The sequence below is a fragment of the Salmo trutta genome, chromosome 14, assembly GCF_901001165.1.
Source record: "Salmo trutta chromosome 14, fSalTru1.1, whole genome shotgun sequence".
Classification (NCBI taxonomy): Eukaryota; Metazoa; Chordata; class Actinopteri; order Salmoniformes; family Salmonidae; genus Salmo; species Salmo trutta.
Genome location: NC_042970.1, coordinates 38,020,370 through 38,037,738, shown reverse-complemented (window position 1 = coordinate 38,037,738; position 17,369 = coordinate 38,020,370). Strand labels below are relative to the sequence as shown.

The 17,369-nt window shown below is 41.1% G+C and overlaps 1 protein-coding gene across 7 annotated transcripts; it reads right to left on the bottom strand.

Moving 5' to 3' along the window:
- Positions 1 to 216: 216 nt before the first annotated feature.
- Positions 217 to 15,478, bottom strand: LOC115208015 (ADP-ribosylation factor GTPase-activating protein 1). Of its 7 annotated transcripts, none has more exons than XM_029775707.1 (14): positions 15,309 to 15,478; positions 14,901 to 14,971; positions 14,548 to 14,657; positions 14,076 to 14,247; positions 13,810 to 13,910; positions 13,631 to 13,717; positions 7,677 to 7,791; positions 7,417 to 7,473; positions 7,293 to 7,325; positions 5,207 to 5,236; positions 4,511 to 4,567; positions 4,025 to 4,084; positions 3,518 to 3,585; positions 217 to 3,408 (listed from the first exon to the last, which is right to left on the bottom strand). In XM_029775707.1, exons 2-14 carry the CDS (start codon positions 14,958 to 14,960, stop codon positions 3,036 to 3,038), a joined length of 1,323 nt encoding a protein of 440 aa, XP_029631567.1. In that variant the 5' UTR covers positions 14,961 to 14,971; positions 15,309 to 15,478; the 3' UTR covers positions 217 to 3,035. The 7 variants fall into 7 exon arrangements, with proteins under 7 accessions (XP_029631567.1, XP_029631566.1, XP_029631569.1 ...); XM_029775706.1 differs by having other exon boundaries at positions 15,363 to 15,478; XM_029775709.1 differs by lacking the exon at positions 4,025 to 4,084 and having other exon boundaries at positions 3,518 to 3,579; positions 15,363 to 15,478.
- Positions 15,479 to 17,369: the final 1,891 nt, after the last annotated feature.

Here is a 17,369-nt window from a genome sequence, read left to right as displayed (position 1 = left end):
CATTATGGGGTATTGTGTGTAGATGGGTGAGAGAAAAAGCAATTTAATCCATTTTCAATTCAGGCTGTAAGACAAAATGTGGAAAAAGTCAATGGGTATGAATACATACATACTGAAGCCACTGTACATACACCCATAACCGGAAATTTTACACATTATACATATTACAGTACTATAAGGGACAGGCCTAAAGTAATTATGGTTCACATGAGATTCAAGAGCATTGGAGGAAATTCCCTTTAATCAATCACCAATATTGAATGCTTGTTTAGATAACTTAGAACTCACCAACGCCCACTGTACTTAGAAATACTATGTTTAAAAAAATTATAATAATTACCCTTTATTTCCAAACCATAGTTACATTAGGCAACCATGTATAATATCAAAAAATAGTATTTGTTGACTGAACAATGATATCTACAAAGATTGTGGGTGGCAATCTCCAATGTGGCAGTCAAAACATTAATGGACATAAAAGCACATGGTTTACTGTACTTTTCTGCATTAGGCCTATATTTCACTAAACCCCACTGCTGAAAAGTCTTAATTACCATCAATGGTAAAAAAATAAGAGAAGATTCTTTCATTTGCAAGTGTTACATAACACATTTATACCTAATGATCTACTGTGAGACTTGTAGATCTATAAAACATAATACCTAACATTTAACATCCTTTAGATTAAAAACACTGGAATTCATTGATGAATAATATTTTTTTTTAAATAAGAAAATTGGGACTGTAGAATGTGTATATAGGCCTAGCCCGATCGCTACGTTCACCATCAGGCTGGTTCACCATACAGGCTGTGTGATTAGTCATAAAACTTAATATTGTACAAGAAAAGTCATAAAGCATCAGAAATATGGAGGCAAACTGTAAACAGCAGCACCTCGTTTTACGTTCATATTTTATCATACATGCTGTCCATCTAATAACAGAAAACACACACCCAAACACTCACTTAAAACCAAACTGACACCGGATTAACAATAGATAGACTATGATGACAGCTCTTTAAGGCTTGTAACACAACATTAGAGGGTGGGGAGAGCGCAATACCGCAGAACATGCACTACTACACAAGCGTTGCAGTTAGTCATTACAGTTATCCTGGCGTGTAGAAAACAACTCAGACAGTCTTTGTTTCTCATTTAGCAGAAGCACTTTTCGTTCACACAAGACAACGCAAGCCACATCAGCCCGTATTGCTGTGGTTCCACCAGAAAAACAGCCAGGGGAAGGAAATGCCAACAATCTGGTGCAATTAAGAAATAGTAGGCAAAAAATGATCTAGGCAACGCCACACTCTCTCACATAGATCCATGGGTGAAATTGAGAGTTCCAACGGGAGACATTAAAAGGGGAGATAGTAAACAGTAGGAACTAGGCTAATCTGTGAAAACTGACTTTGGAAAAGCCAGCAATTCAGAGGACACAGAAATGCCCATTTAACCCCTGCATACAAACACAAAAACATGTCAAATCGAACAACAGGGGCAAGGGATTACATGGCTGAAGTTTGCACGTCAATGTAAAACATCGGACTCGTCTTAGAAGTCCAGCGAAAAGCTCTTTCAAAATTGGCAGTATTCAACCTCACTCCTTGAGAAGTAACCGTCCGTATCAAACTGAAATTCGTATCAAAGATTCTTACATGACTGGCCTGAGACGTGTTCTTTGCCCATTGTCTGTTTTAACATGAAAAGTCATGAAAACTTAGATGCAACACTTAACACAGACATGGGGACTGAAAAGATCAGCTTAATGAGAAAGCTTTTTTTTGTTGGTGTGTGTGTTGAGGACAATAGACGCAACTAGAATATACTAGATCCCACTGAGGTCACAGAAGGTTGCTGAGGTCACAGAAGGTTGCTGTGGTGGTCCCACAGGTTCGGCAGTATTACATGCAATGAACCATAAATCAGAGTTACAGTCCCTACTCCAAAAACAAATGTGTCCAGTTCTCAACACACACAATAATTGTACAGCTTACCACATTCAATTAACACATGATCATTTATATTACAGTTAGCTGCTGAGATTAATGCCATGCGATCGACAACCACTGATTGGGTGGTGGAATAGTACTTTTACACTGTCAACCGCTTTTTAGACGAGGTTGTATTAAAACCTAAATGTACGTATCACCTGTTCCTCATCAAAATAACCAAGTCGTACCGACTCATAAGAGCTTTCTCTTCAGGTTTCAATGCAGACGGCTGAGAATGGAAAGAAAAAAATATATTGGTAAAACACTGTACTTGCATCACATGAATCCAGCAGCTACATTTTATACATATAACGCCATTGCACAATGTTAAGCATCATCATACCAAGGTTAGCTGCAGTCGTAAATTGACACACAACAGAACATTTTGACCGTAAGTTTTAGTCAACACAGACCGCACTGTTGGGGTGCAAGGGATGCTGGCTTTACACGACAGCACACTAAACTGGATTTCAGCTCCTTGTCAATTTCATTATGCATAAATTGAGTGTGGAAACTCAGAAAGTTGAAATCCCCGTTTCTCAAGGGATAACCACTGACAGACCGGGCTCCTCTCACTCTAAAAACTCTGGTTGAGTAGGTGACTGCTGCCATCTTTAGTTGAGGATGATGTATTAAAATGTCAGACTATAGACTCATAAAACCAAGATGGCACCTTGCCTGCTAATATGGAGACAACTTTAAATGTAACATAAGATGATTATGACTCTGCTTACATTTAGATTTAACTCCTGTAATGAATTAAAGAAATGTATACACATCCAGCAAAATTAAATAGACTGCAACCTTCCTTTAAAATGTGTAAATATTCAGGAATACTCAGTGTGCGTTGAGCTCAATTCCATTTCAATGAGTTCTTATTGAGTGATAAATACATACTGAACAGGCATTGAACTCAACCCAGGTTAGAGACAGAACTGTGCATCTGTAAAAGTGCCTGTGAGAAGGAAGGAAAGAGAGAAGGCGGTGAAGGTAGAGGAAAAGGGTGAAATAGAGCTGGGGAGGATTGTGAGTGAGGCCTCTACCAGTCTGCATTGTCCCAGGTTTCCTCAGCAGGTTTGGCGGGGGCGGCTGTGGGGCTTTTCTTGCCCTTGGCCTCTCCGCCAGCAGCGTTGTCCCAGTTGTTGTCCCAGGCCTCCCAGCTGTCTCCAGTGCTGTGTTTGTTGTTGGATGCCGCCTTCGAGCCCCAGTTGTCGGAGCTCTTCTTCTCGGCGGCAGAGTTGTCGACGTTGGTCCAACTGTCGCTGCTTGGGGACTTCTTGGGCTTGGAGGAGCTGGTGCTGCCAAAGGACGTCCAGAAGTCCTGCGCAGGGGCCTGGCCTAGTTCTGGGCCTGAGGAGTTGAACTGGTAACCTTCAGTGGCGTCCATGTTCTGGTAGCTCTCTCCTTCTGACCTGTGGGAGAGGGTTCACAAAGAGGGTAGACGGTCATCTCAGAAATAAAGACCCTCAACTGACACATCACTATGCCAAATTCCAGATTCATTTAATAATTTGGACTTACCCGTCCTCTGGCTTTCCAGCAAAGAAGTCAGTCATGTCTTTCCAGCCTTTTGCACCAGCATCCTGAACCTGAGAAGAGGGAACACATGTCAAACAAAATTGAGAAAACATCAATAGACATGAAATGTTGATAAAAAAAAGTATATAACACTCACCAAAACAAGTTTACAATCATGTTTATCAGATTCACAATAGTTCATTGACCAAAGTAAAGGTTGTATAAGGTTGTACAAGTTAATATAAGTACAATTCAATCTACACAGTACTCACCACCAGAATAACAATAGCAGCAAGAGAAAAGAGAGATAAAAATTGCATGAATATCTTCAAAATGTACATCAACACACCCAAACCAGTCTCCTTTTCAGAGTAAGCGGTGCGATGACAGCACCAACGTATTTTGCCTTGCTAAACTTAGGCTAATTCCTAATGAATGCATAGCGTCCCACGACCCTTGCTCGGGAGACTGGTTGTAGGTTTGCAGTGTGGCAGAGTGGCCTTCTCCTACCTTGGATGCCAGCCCAGCAATGCCGACGGACATTTCATCTAGCAACTTTCCATCTTTTACCTGGACAAGCCAAATCACCGTTAATGGAAATGGAGACAACTTACAGCATCAAGTGGTGGGTGTGTAAATCAGGACATCACCACACAGGCTAGCTCAGGCAGTATTTCTGATTGTGAACAGTTGCACATTTTATTGTGCGCAAAGTGATTAGTCTTAGATTTTTTTTACTGAGAGGACAATAAATGTGGTGATTAGCCTACTTATGAGACAGTAGGTGATTTCTGTAAGTCTCAGTCAAGATAGATTTGAAAACACACATTTTAAGAAACTATGTGGAATTTTTCTACATCAAGCAATTAGCTATCACACATGCACATTATAGTCAGTCACTAGAGCAGACACATTCCAAAGGAGAAAATGCAAATCAAATTTAAAGATGGTTTTATGAAGCATATTAGCCTATTAACTAACTTTAAACAGTGTTACCTTTTCGTGGGTAGGTTTGATAACATTCTCATTTAATGTCTGTCCTAACTCTGTGGCCTAGTTGGGAGTGACAGGGAGAAGATGTGTGAATTAAACAGAACAGTTCGACATTCACGACAAGACAAAAGACACTGACTGAATTTCGGAGTAGCAGGCAGCTGAGGCAGGCGAGGGAACTACCATTCCACTCACTAGGACATTAAACAAGCACAGTCAGCACAGCGAACAGACGGCTGACCCTCAAAGGGAACTGAGCAATGGAACGGTCATGCAGGGATAAATAACCCTATGGTTGGTGAGTACAAAATACGTTTATTATTATGCCAGGAATGTTCACACTCCTTGAATGGTTTCTCAACCATTGTCTTAAATGAGCCACTAAAGTGAAAGTGACCAAGAACTTCATATTAATTCATCATTTTAAAAACTACTACAACCCTTGACATTAAGATTATCCATCAACTTCAAAATATATGTTTTTCTGTCTGCAGCCAAGAAAAGCTCAAAGTAACACTACTGGTTAGGCTAACTGTACTTATTCACCATTTTGCAGTGGTGGGTCTGGTCATTTTCAAATAGGACACCGATGACCAGCCGACAAGCTTAGGGTGGGAATGAATACATTCATGAAAACAATGAGTAAAATGGGAGATGCAGGTATATGGACAAAGAGCATGCATTTGTTATTGATTTTACCGGCTCTGGGGGCGGCTTATAGCCCCTTAACTACGTCCAGAGAAAGCAAGGAAGTTAAAGAAGCGACAAACAATTCAAACTACAGTAATGTTCACAGAATAAGGTCAGTTATTTATGTCCAGTTCATTTATGAGCAAAAATAAAAGGGAAACCTGTGGAAGAAAATCTATGTTCCATGAGCTCTAAAGGCTAAACATTTGCACTGCTGTTTCTGATGCAGAGAGAATCACTTACAGTGGTGCATCCATAGAATTACGTTATATCTGGAATAATTATTTTTCTGTGGGTACATCATATGGAATTAGGAGGTTGAACCTCTTAACCAATACATTAAAATGTCTTACTCAAATAAATGACCCTAGCTTGGTATTTCCTGAGAGTGGGGGCTAGAACTATTTATCTTTAGCAGATCATCATGACTATCCACACTGACTATATGCCCATCCACGGGTCTCTACCCACTCAGACAACTGCTAAAATTATTACTGGATTAGATTTATTATTCCATTACGCTGCCGTCCATTGATTATTGATCGCGATTTACATATTTGTCCTGCTACTGGTCACTATTACTCTTGTTTACATGTACAGTATATTTTACCATTAGTATATTACCATAAGTATTTATACTGAGTATACAAATTGCTCCTTCAATTACAGACTGACCAGGTGAAAGCTATGATCCCTTATTTGATGTCACTTGTTAAATCCACTTCAAATCAGTGTAGCTAGATGAAGGGGAGGAAACAGGTTACAGAGCCTTGAGACATGGATTGTGTATGTGTGCCATTCAGAGGGCCTTTAATAAGTGCCTTTGAACGGGGTATGGCAGTTGGTGCCAGGCGCACCGGTTTGTGACAAGAACTGCAACGCTGCTGTGTTTTTCACGCTCAACCGTTTCCCGTGTGTATCAAGAATGGTCCACCACCCAAAGGACATCCAGGCAACTTGACACAACTGTGGGAAGCATTGAAGTCAGTATGGGCCAGCATACCTGTGGAACGCTTTCGAAGTCCAACTCAATATTAGGAAGGTGTACCTAATGTTTTGTAAACTCAGTGTGTATATATATTTCTGCTACCAGTCACTTTTCAGCCCTGTTTACAAATACAGTACCAGTCAAAAGTTGACATACCTACTCATTCCAGGGTTCTTTATTTGTACTATTTTCTACATTGTAGAATAATAGTGAAGACATCAAAACTATGAGAGTGTGCAAAGCTGTCATCAAGGCAAAGGGTGGCTACTTTGAAGAATCTAAAATATATTTTGATTTGTTTAACACTTTGGGTTACTACATGATTCCATGTGTTATTTCATAGTTTTGATGTCTTCACTATAACTCTACAAATTAGAAAATAGTAAGAATAAAAGAAAAACCTTTGAATGAGCACGTGTCCAAACTTTTGACTGGTACTGTGCATCATACTAAATCAAATTACATTTTATTTGTCACATGCCCTGAAAACAACAGGTGTAGACCTTACTGTGAAATGCTTACTTACAAGCCCTTAAATCAACAATGCAGTTCAAGAAATAGTTTATTTATTTATGCATAAACCCACCTCAACCACTCCAGTAAACCTGCACATTGAATAAAGGTACTGGCACTGACCTAAACATACTCTTGCGTTCTCGTGTGTTTTTTAACTCTCATCGTAGTTATTATTATTATTATTATTATCACTGCATTGCTGGAAAGAGCTCTGAAGGTAAGAATTTCACTGTACTGCTTTACACCTATTGTATCCTGTGCATGTGGCGAATAAACTTTGAAACCTATTTATTACTTGTGTCATGCGAGCATGAGCATAATAATGGTTTGCTTTTTCATCAAAAAGGGATTCACACAATCACATCTTTATCAACTTTGTTAAATGGCAACTCAGACCTTAAGAGTTTGTATCTACACATTCATATAAATAGTCTAATCTAAATACACGTTTTTAGAGCAGTACAGTAAGTTGCAAAATGATGCTAGTAAAACAAATCTTAACGATATCTTAATAGTAACTAAAAGTTTAAAAAACTTGATGGTGCTAATCAATAGGGTACTAATTAACTGTTTAATGAAAGGAAGTCATACCTTTAGAGTTGCTGAGGTTGCAAGTTTTGCAGTCTGTTCCAGTGAAAAAATGGGAAAAAAGTTATTAATAAACAGTGAAATTAAGTTCTGTGACAGGATAACAGCTTTCCTTGGAGATACTTACATTATCTTTGGCGACTGCTGCAATTTTGCTTGCTCCGATTGTGAAATTGCTCCAGCCCTATCAAACAAAACATGTCACACATGATTCACCACAGCAGATATCTTAAACTCCGCGTCCCAAATAGACACACGAGTCACCATGACAGATACCTTAAACTCCAAGTCTATGTCCCAAATATAGGGAACAGGGTGCCATTTGGGAACCCCCTTTACTTCAGGGCTATGCAGATTCCCAGATGCTGTGCCATATTACTGCCGTACCGAGTAAATGGAAGATAGAGCGTTGTTCAGGACATCATCCTCCTTCTTCTCTGGGGTCGGTGTATTCCCAAAGCCAACATAGCGGTTCTCCTGATTCCCACTATAACCGCCACCACTACAGGGAAAATGGTATGTTTGCATAAATTATAAGTCTTCATAAAAGGTGAGCAAAAACATAATATATAATAAATTACATTTAGGAAATGCTTTTATGTAACGTGACTTACAATCACGCGTACGCATATGGGTGGTCCCAGCGGGAAAGAAAAAAAAAAGACAAATATGGATGAAATTGATCTTAAAGCAAAAGTACAAATGTGTACTTTGTGGTATCTTACTTTTGGATTAAGACCCTGTGCTATATTTTGGTTGAGCATTTACAGATAAAGTCTTGAAAGTTGTTAGTTAAAATGATGGTTAAGAATATATATAAAGAGAAAAGCAGATTCAAGTTATCTTTAAACAATAGTAAAATGTGCTCTGTGGCATCTTACTTTTGGATGTAGACTGTGCTTTATGGGTACAATATGTTAACAGTGCATTCGGAAACAATTCAGAATCCTTGACTTTTTCCACAGCCGTACTCTAAAATGGATTACATAGTTTCCCCCCCTCACCAACCTACACACAATACCCCATAATGACAAAGCAAAAACAGGTTTTTAAAGTGTTTTGAAAAATTATTACAAATAAAAACCTGAAATATGACATTTACACAAGTATTCAGACCCTTTACTAAGTACTTTGTTGAAGCACCTTTGGCAGCAATTACAGCCTCGAGTCTTCTTGGGTATGACGATACAAGCTTGGCACTGTAAACTCTCCTTCCAGACTCATATTAAACATCTCCAATCCAAAATTAAATCTAGAATCGGCTTCCTATTTCGCAACAAAGCCTCCTTCACTGACGCCGCCAAACATACCCTCATAAAACTGACTATCCTACCAATCCTCGACGATGTCATTTACAAAATAGCTTCCAATACTCTACTCAGCAAACTGGATGCAGTCTATCACAGTGCCATCCGTTTTGTCACCAGAGCCCCTTATACCACCCACCACTGTGACCTGTATGCTCTAGTCGGCTGGCCCTCGCTTCATACTCATCGCCAGACCCACTGGCTCCAGGTCATCTATAAGTCTATGCTAGGTAAAGCTCTGCCTTATCTCAGCTCACGATAACTAACACCCACCCGTAGCATGCGCTCCAGCAGGTATATCTCACTGGTCATCCCCAAAGCTAACACCTCCTTTGGCCGCCTTTCTTTCCAGTTCTCTGCTGCCAATGACTGGAACAAATTGTAAAAAAAGTCACTGAAGCTGGAGGCTTATATTTCCCTCACTAACTTTAAAACATCAGCTATCTGAGCAGCTAACCGATCGCTGCAGCTGTACACAGCCCATCTGTAAATAGCCCACCCAATCTACCTACCTCATCCCCATATTGTTTTTATTTACTTTTCTGCTCTTTTGCACACCAGTATTTCTACTTGCACATCACAATCTACTCATCTATCACTCCAGTGCTAATTTGCTAAATTGTAATTACTTCGCTACTATGGCCTATTTATTGCCTTACCTCCTCACGCCATTTGCACACACTGTATATAGACTTTTTTTCTATTGTGTTATTGACTGTACGCTTGTTTATTCCATGTGTAACTCTGTGTTGTTGTTTGTGTCGCACTGCTTTGCTTTATCTTGGCCAGGTCGCAGTTGTAAATGAGAACTTGTTCTCAACTAGCTTACCTGGTTAAATAAAGGTGAAATAAAAAAATATATTTATCGAGTTTCTCCCATTCTTCTCTGCAGATCCTCTCAAGCTCTGTCAGGCTGGATGGGAAGTGTCGCTGCACAGCTATTTTCAAGTCTCTCCAGAGATGTTCGATCAGGTTCAAGTCTGGGCTCTGGCTGGGCCACTCAAGAACATTCAGAGACTTGTCCAGAAGCCACTCCTGTGTTGTCTTGGCTGTGTGCTTAGGGTCGTTGTCCTGTTGGAAGGTGAACTTCGCCCCAGTCCTGAGCACTCCAGAGCAGGTTTTCATCAAGGATCTCTCTGTACTTTGCTCTGTTCATCTTTCCCTTGATCCTGACTAGTCCCCCAGTCCCTGCTGCTGAAAAACATCCCCACAGCATGATGCTGCCACCATCATGCTTCACCGTAGGGATGGAATTGTCCAGGTGATGAGCGGTGCCTGGTTTCCTCCAGACGAGACGCTTGGCATTCAGGCCAAAGAGTTCCATCTTGATTTCCTCAGACCCGAGAGCCCTTTAGGTTCATTTAAGCAAATTCCAAGCGGCTGTCATGTGCCTTTTACTGAGGAGTGGCTTCTGTCTGGCACACTCTACCACAAAGGCCTGATTGGTAGAGTGGTGCAGAGATGGTTGTCGTTCTGGAGTTCCTCTCCACAGAGGAACTCTGGAGCTCTGTCGGAGTGACCATCGGGTTCTTGGTCACCACCCTGACCAAGGCACTTCTCCCCCGATTGCTCTAGGAAGAGTCTTGGTGGATCCAAACTTTCCCATTTAAGAATGATAGAGGCCACTGTGTTCTTGAGGACATTCAAACCTGCAGAATTATTCATTGTTTTGGTACCCTTCCCCAGGGGACAGGATTGTGCCTCGACACAATCCTGTCTAGGAGCTCTAGGGACAATTCCTTCGACCTTATTGCATTTACTCTGACATGCACTGTCAACTATGGGACCTTGTATAGACAGGTGTACGCCTTTCCATTTTTTTTACATTTTACCTTTATTTAACCAGGTAGGCCAGTTGAGAACAAATTATCATTTACAACTGCGACTTGGCCAAGATAAAGCAAAGCAGTGCGACACAAACACAGAGTTACACATGGAATAAACAAACGAACAGTCAATAACACATTAGAAAAGTCTATAAGCAGTGTGTGCAAATGAAGTATGATTAGGGAGGTAAGGCAATAAATAGGCCATAGTGGTGAAATAATTACAATTTAGCAATTAAACACTGGAGTGATAGATGTGCAGAAGATGAATGTGTAAGTAGAGATACCGGGGTGCAAAGGAGCAAAAAATCAAATAACAATATGGGGATGAGGTAGTTGGGTGGGCTATTTACATATGGGCTATGTACAGGTGCAATGATCTGTAAGCCGCTCTGACAGCTGAAGCTTAAAGTTAGTGAGGGAGATATGAGTCTCCAGCTTCAGTTATTTTTGAAGTTCATTCCAGTCATTGGCAGCAGGGAACTGGAAGGAAAGGCGGCCAAAGGAGGAATTGGCTTTAGGGGTGACCAGTGAAATATACCTGCTGGAGCGTGTGCTACGGGTGAGTGCTGCTATGGTGACCAGTGGGCTGAGATAAGGCGGTGCTTGACCTAGCAAAGACTTATAGATGACCTGGAGCCAGTGGGTTTGGCGATGAAGATGAAGCGAGGGCCAGCCAACGAGAGCATACAGGTCGCAGTGGTGGGTAGTATATGGGGTGACAAAACGGATGGCACTGTGATGGACTGCATCCAATTTGCTGAGTAGAGTGTTAGAGGCTATTTTGTAAATGACATCGCCGAAGTCAAGGATCGGTAGGATAGTCAGTTTTACGAGGGTATGTTTGGCAGCATGAGTGAAGGCTGCTTAGTTGCGAAATTGGATGCCGATTCTAGATTTTATTTTGGATTGGAGATCCTTAATGTGAGTCTGGAAGGAGAGTTTACAGTCATACCAGACACCTAGGTACTTGTAGTTGTCCACATATTCTAAATCAGAACCGTCCAGAGTAGTGATGCTAGACGGGCAGGCAGGTGTGGGCAGCGATCGGTTGATGCGATCGGCATTTAGTTTTACTTGCATTTAAAAGCAGTTGGAGGCCACGGAAGGAGTGTTGTATGGCACTGAAGCTCGTCTGGAGGTTAGTTAACACAGTGTCCAAAGAAGGGCCAGAAGTATACAAAATGGTGTCGTCTGCGTAGAGGTGGATCAAAGAATCAGCAGCAGCAAGAGCGACATCATTGATGTATGGAGAATAGAGTCTGCCAGAGAATTGAACCCTGTGGCACCCCCATAGAGACTGCCAGAGGTCCGGACAACAGACCCTCCGATTTGACACACTGAACTCTATCAGAGAAGTAGTTGGTGAACCAGGCGAGGCAGTCATTTGAGAAACCAAGGCTGTTGAGTCTGCTGATAAGAATATGGTGATGGACAGAGTCGAAAGCCTTGGCCAGGTCGATGAATACGGCTGCACAGTAATGTCTTTTATCGATGGCGGTTATAATGTCATTTAGGACCTTGAGCGTGGCTGAGGTACACCCATGACCAGCTCGGAAACCAGATTGCATAGCGGAGAAGGTACGGCGGGATTTGAAATGGTCGGTGATCTGTTTGTTAACTTGGCTTTCGAAGACCTTAGAAAGGCAGGGTAGGATAGATATAGGTCTGTAACAGTTTGAGTCTAGGGTGTCTCCCCCTCTGAAGAGGGGGGTGACCACGGCAGCTTTCCAATCTTTGGGGATCTCAGACGATACGAAAGAGGTTGAACAGGCTAGAAATAGGGGTTGCAACAATTGCGGCGGATAATTTTAGAAAGATACGGTCCAGATTGTCTAGCCCAGCTGATTTGTAGGGGTCCAGATTTTGCAGCTCTTTCCGAATATCAGCTATCTGGATTTGGGTGAAGGGGAAATGGGGGAGGCTTGGGAAGTTGCTGTGGGGGGTGCAGGGCTGTTGACCGGGGTAAGAGTAGCCAGGTGGAAAGCATAGCCAGCCGTAGAAAAATGCTTAATGAAATTCTCAATTATCGTGGTTTTATCGGTGGTGACAGTGTTTCCTAGCCTCAGTGCAGTGGGAGGAGGTGCTCTTATTCTCCATAGACTTTACATTGTCCCAGAACTTTTTTGAGTTTGTGCTACAGGATGCAAATTTCTGTTTGAAAAAGCTTGCCTTTGCTTTCCTAACTGCCTGTGTATATTGGTTCCTAACTTCCCTGAAAAGTTGCATATCGAGGGGGCTATTCGATGCTAATGCAGAACGCCTCAAAATGTTTTTGTGCTGGTCAAGGGCAGTCAGGTCTGGAGTGAACCAAGGGCTATATCTGTTCCTGGTTCTAGATTCTTGAATGGGGCATGCTTATTTAAGATGGCGAGGAAAGCACTTAAAGAATAACCAGGCATCCCTTCCCCAGGGGACAGGATTATGTCCAATCAATTGAATTTACCACAGGTGGACTCCAATGAAGTTGTAGAAACATCTCAAGGATGATCAATGGAAACAGGATGAACCTAAGCTCAATTACAGGTCTTATAGCAAAGGGTTTGAACACTCAGGTAAATAAGCAAAAAATTCAAAAAATTATATTGTGTGTAGATTGATGAAAGTTTTTTATTTAATCAATTTTAGAATAAGTCTGTAACATAACAAAATGTGGAAAAGGTCAAGGGGTCTGAATACTTTCCAAATGCACTGTATACACACAAAACATTAAGACACCTGCTCTTTCCATGACAGACTGACCCCTATGATCCCTTATTGATGTCACTTGTTAAATCCACTTCAATCAGTGTAAATGAAAGGGAGGAGTGAGGTTAAAGAAGGACTTTCAAACCTTGAGACAATTGAGACAGACTGTATGTGTGCCATTCAGAGGGTGAATGGGCAACAAAAGATTTAAGTGCCTTTGAATGGGGTATGGTAGTAGGTGCCAGGCGCACCAGTTCGTGTCAAGAACTGCAAAGATGCCTGGTTTTTCACGCTCAACAGTTTCCCGTGTGTATCAAGAATGGTCCACCACCCAAAGGGCATCCAGCCAACTTGACACAACTGTGGGAAGCAATGGAGTCAACATGAGCCAGCATCCCGGTGGAACGCTTTCAACACCTTGTAAGTCCATGCCTGAAAAATTCAGGCTGTTTTGAGAGGGGGAGGGGGGAGCTGTACATCTGCCTCAGAGACAAGCAAGTCATGGATACAATGGTCTCACCTCTGATAAGAGTTCACATCGTCACTCAACCAGTCCTCAAACACCTTGTCTGAAGGGTTTCCCGAGTTCTGGCCAGGGCCCCCTGAGCTACATTGGAAAACCAATCACAGATTATTATGGGATATGAAATATATTAAATATATATGAAATATATGAAATAACACTCTTTTCTCCCTTACCGATGAGACGACGAAAGTCCGGTCTTAGCCTGAAGCGGAGTCCAGTCCTTGGCAGAGGAAGTTTCAATAGACCACTCTTTCCCTTCTGCAATGGTTGCAACCTGTCAATAGAATAAAGAGGCATGCATTTCAGTGAGTGAGACCATTACAGATGTACTGTTTGATATTAGCATTGGAAATTCTGAAATGTTGATTTGGAGAGTCCCCAGCAACTTTATTATGTACATGACCATTAAAATAATGACTCAAAAGGCAGGCTTCCTTACCTTGTCTCTGAAAAGTGCAGCAGGTCTGCTGTTATATTTGTCCTGCATGGTCCAGGTGGCATCGTAATCATCTTGGAGTTCCAGAAACATACGAAACTTTCCGTTCCCTCCCGCCTTCATCTTCTCCAGCTCAATGTCCTTCCACTTGTCCATGGTAACAGAGCGCACAAAGCTACAGTACAGAGATCACATTAGGGGTTAAATACTTCCAAACCGACTTGACAGGAAATGTTACTTTATTTTTATTTAACTAGGCATGGGACCTTATATAAGAAGACATTTGGATGACTAGGTGGGTTAAAGAATAGAACTGGTAATCATCATCTTAGAAGGGCATGGCTGAAGGCTTGAACAATGACTTATTCAGGATAAGAGATTCAACAGTAGAGATGACATTCATGCAGACGAGCATAAATACCAACACAATCAGAAAAAAAAAAAATCGGCCTTTTGGAACTTGTAAGTTACTCACCTAAGGTGTACTCCCAAGCCTCTGTGTTTGCCAGAACATTCCAGACAAATCCAGATCCCATAGGTCACACTCACCCACTGAGGATTGAAGCCCCCACACTCAAAGCAAAGCTGAGAAAAGTGGGGAAAATGTTGGCTCACTATTTGATGTCGATATTGAAAACATGGATGTGGACACTTGACACTATCACATTGAATATCTCAACAGAGATTGTTCACCCTCAAGGTCCTAACGTCAGTGTCCATATTAAACCTTAGCTAGTTCAGCCTTGGCCCTTTGGGCAATCAAGTCGTGACTAAGCCAGCTACAACGTTACTGGTCAAACAGCAAGTTAACGTTAGCTAGCTACTCACGTTGTTTTCCTCCTGGGTTCTCACTTCCTTCAAAATTCTTCTGGTCCTTGGGCTTGCCATTTTGACTGACACTGAAGAGAGTAATTATTAGCAATCTTACACATAAATCACGTCCTAGCTTCCTCTGTTATCACCAACCAAGACGGCATCAAAGCAATAACGTGTATAGCTTAGCTAACTACCAAGCGGCTAACGTAGGACGCCTTTGACAGACTTTGAAAGCCATACCTTGTTAAATAAGCAATATTCGAAAACAATGAAAATTAGAACTGACTGCAACTAGAAAGCTGAATGTCATTCAGCTATACTAGTCTATACTATGTATGAGAGTATATCTGAAGAGATCTAGTGACTGTAGCTAACTGATGTTAACTACTACTATGCTACTGCTAGCTCGTAGTCTCTTACCAGGCTGGGTATTGTAGAAACTAAAGAAAGCGGTGTTTAAAGCGTCTCTCTTACTTAGCTAGTTCGATATGGCTTTTTGCTATATACGTGGAGTTAAATGACGTCCATTGAGAAGAGCTATGCTAGCGGATGGCAAACACCGGTGGCCATGTTGACAACTAGCCAGTGGCAGAATTGCCTACGTTGGCATTGCAATGCATTATGGGTATCATATATTTGTAAATTGTACCTTTATTTAACTAGGCAAATCAGTTAAGAAGAAATTATTATTTTCAATGACGGCCTAGGAACAGTGGGCAGAACGCTCAGAACGACAGACTTTATGCCTTGTCAGCTCGGGGTTTCGATCTTGCAATCTTTCGGTTACTAGTCCAACGCTCTAACCACTAGGCTACGCTGTCCCGTAGTTAGGACTGTGACACCGACAGTCAAACACTGTTATGTGGAGCATTATTCCAATTGCCTGAGTAATTGTACCAATTAAAATGTAGGATGCATACATAGCTAGCTACAATATTAGTCTATTGAAGATAAATGTCACTTATACAGCCAAAATGTTAGCATCATGAGGCTTTCATCTCTGCAATAGTAATGGCATATTTTTGTAGGCTCTCAGCCATGGTTTACTGGACAAAGCCTATGGGAAAATCAATGTCGTTTCTGGAGAGTTTTGGGATAAACTCCGAAAATAAGGTCTGTGGTGAACATAGGCTTAGGAGATATCATACGTTTAGATAATATTCATTAGCTAACGTAACTTTTTGTGAATTTTGAAGCATGTATGTACTTTTTTTAAAGCACATAAAAGGCTTCTTAATTCATAAAGGTCATGTTAACTGACTGATATTATCTGATAGAACAAAACGTATAAGATCTACTAAGCCTGTGTTAACCTCAGACCTTATTTTCAGCTTTTATCCCCAAACCATATTTTTTTCCCCATTCATTTGCCCCATAGGAATGGCTGAACGAACCAGAGGTAAAATCATTTGCGGTTTTTAGGACTACAAGTTGGCGACCTCTATTGATAACAAGTTTAGGCTAATTATGCATAACTCGTTTTTTTATTGTATTTATTCGTTTCAATACTGCTTGCTCATTTCAAATTAACATTCAATGTAGCCTACATTTCATCCCAAATGAAATAGCTAACTAAGCCTAATCATTTTTATAAAGTTAGATCAAGGAAAGCCATAGCTTTATCAGAGACATAGGCTTACATCATCAGAATAATACCCATATCTAATAATCTACAGGGGTGCGAGTCCTATATTTTATTTTGCTTCAACAATTGGAAATGACGCAACACTTCAAAATAAGCTTTCATAGTCCTGGAGAAATCTAGGCAACTAAATATGAGGCGTATGAGCCATTTGGATCTAAAAAGCAACAGGCCGGTAGACCTATTTCTACATGCCAACCCCTCCCCACGAGACAAAAAACAGACAGTGCATGATCCTATACAAAGTGGTTGGAGAGTCATCAGTGGCAAGTTAAGTGCAACCTCAGCCCACTCACACTCCTGGGGTAGCCTTGCATTAAAGAACCAAGTAAAATAACCTTTTATATATACTGAAAAAAAATATAGACGCAACATGCAACAATTTCAACGAGCTCTGGTGGACATTTGTGCAGTCAGCATGCCAATTGCATGCTCCCTCAAAAGTTGAGACATCTGTGGCATTGTTGTGTGACAAAACTGCACATTTTAGAGTGGCTTTTTATTGTCCCCAGCACAAGGTGCACCTGTGTCATGATAATGCTCTTTAATCAGCTTCTTGATATGTCACACCTGTCAGGTGGATGGATTGTCTTGGCAAAGGATAAAATGCTCACTAACAGGGATGTTAACAAATTTGTGCACAATATTTGAAAGAAATAAGGGTTTTGTGTGTGTGGAACAATTCTGGGATCTTTTATTTCAGCTCATGAAACATGGGACTAACACTTTACATGTTGTGTTCGTATTTTTGTTCAGTATATATGTCTATACAGTGCATTCAGAAAGTATTCAGATCCCTTGACCTTTTCCATATTTTGTTACATTACAGCCTTATTCTA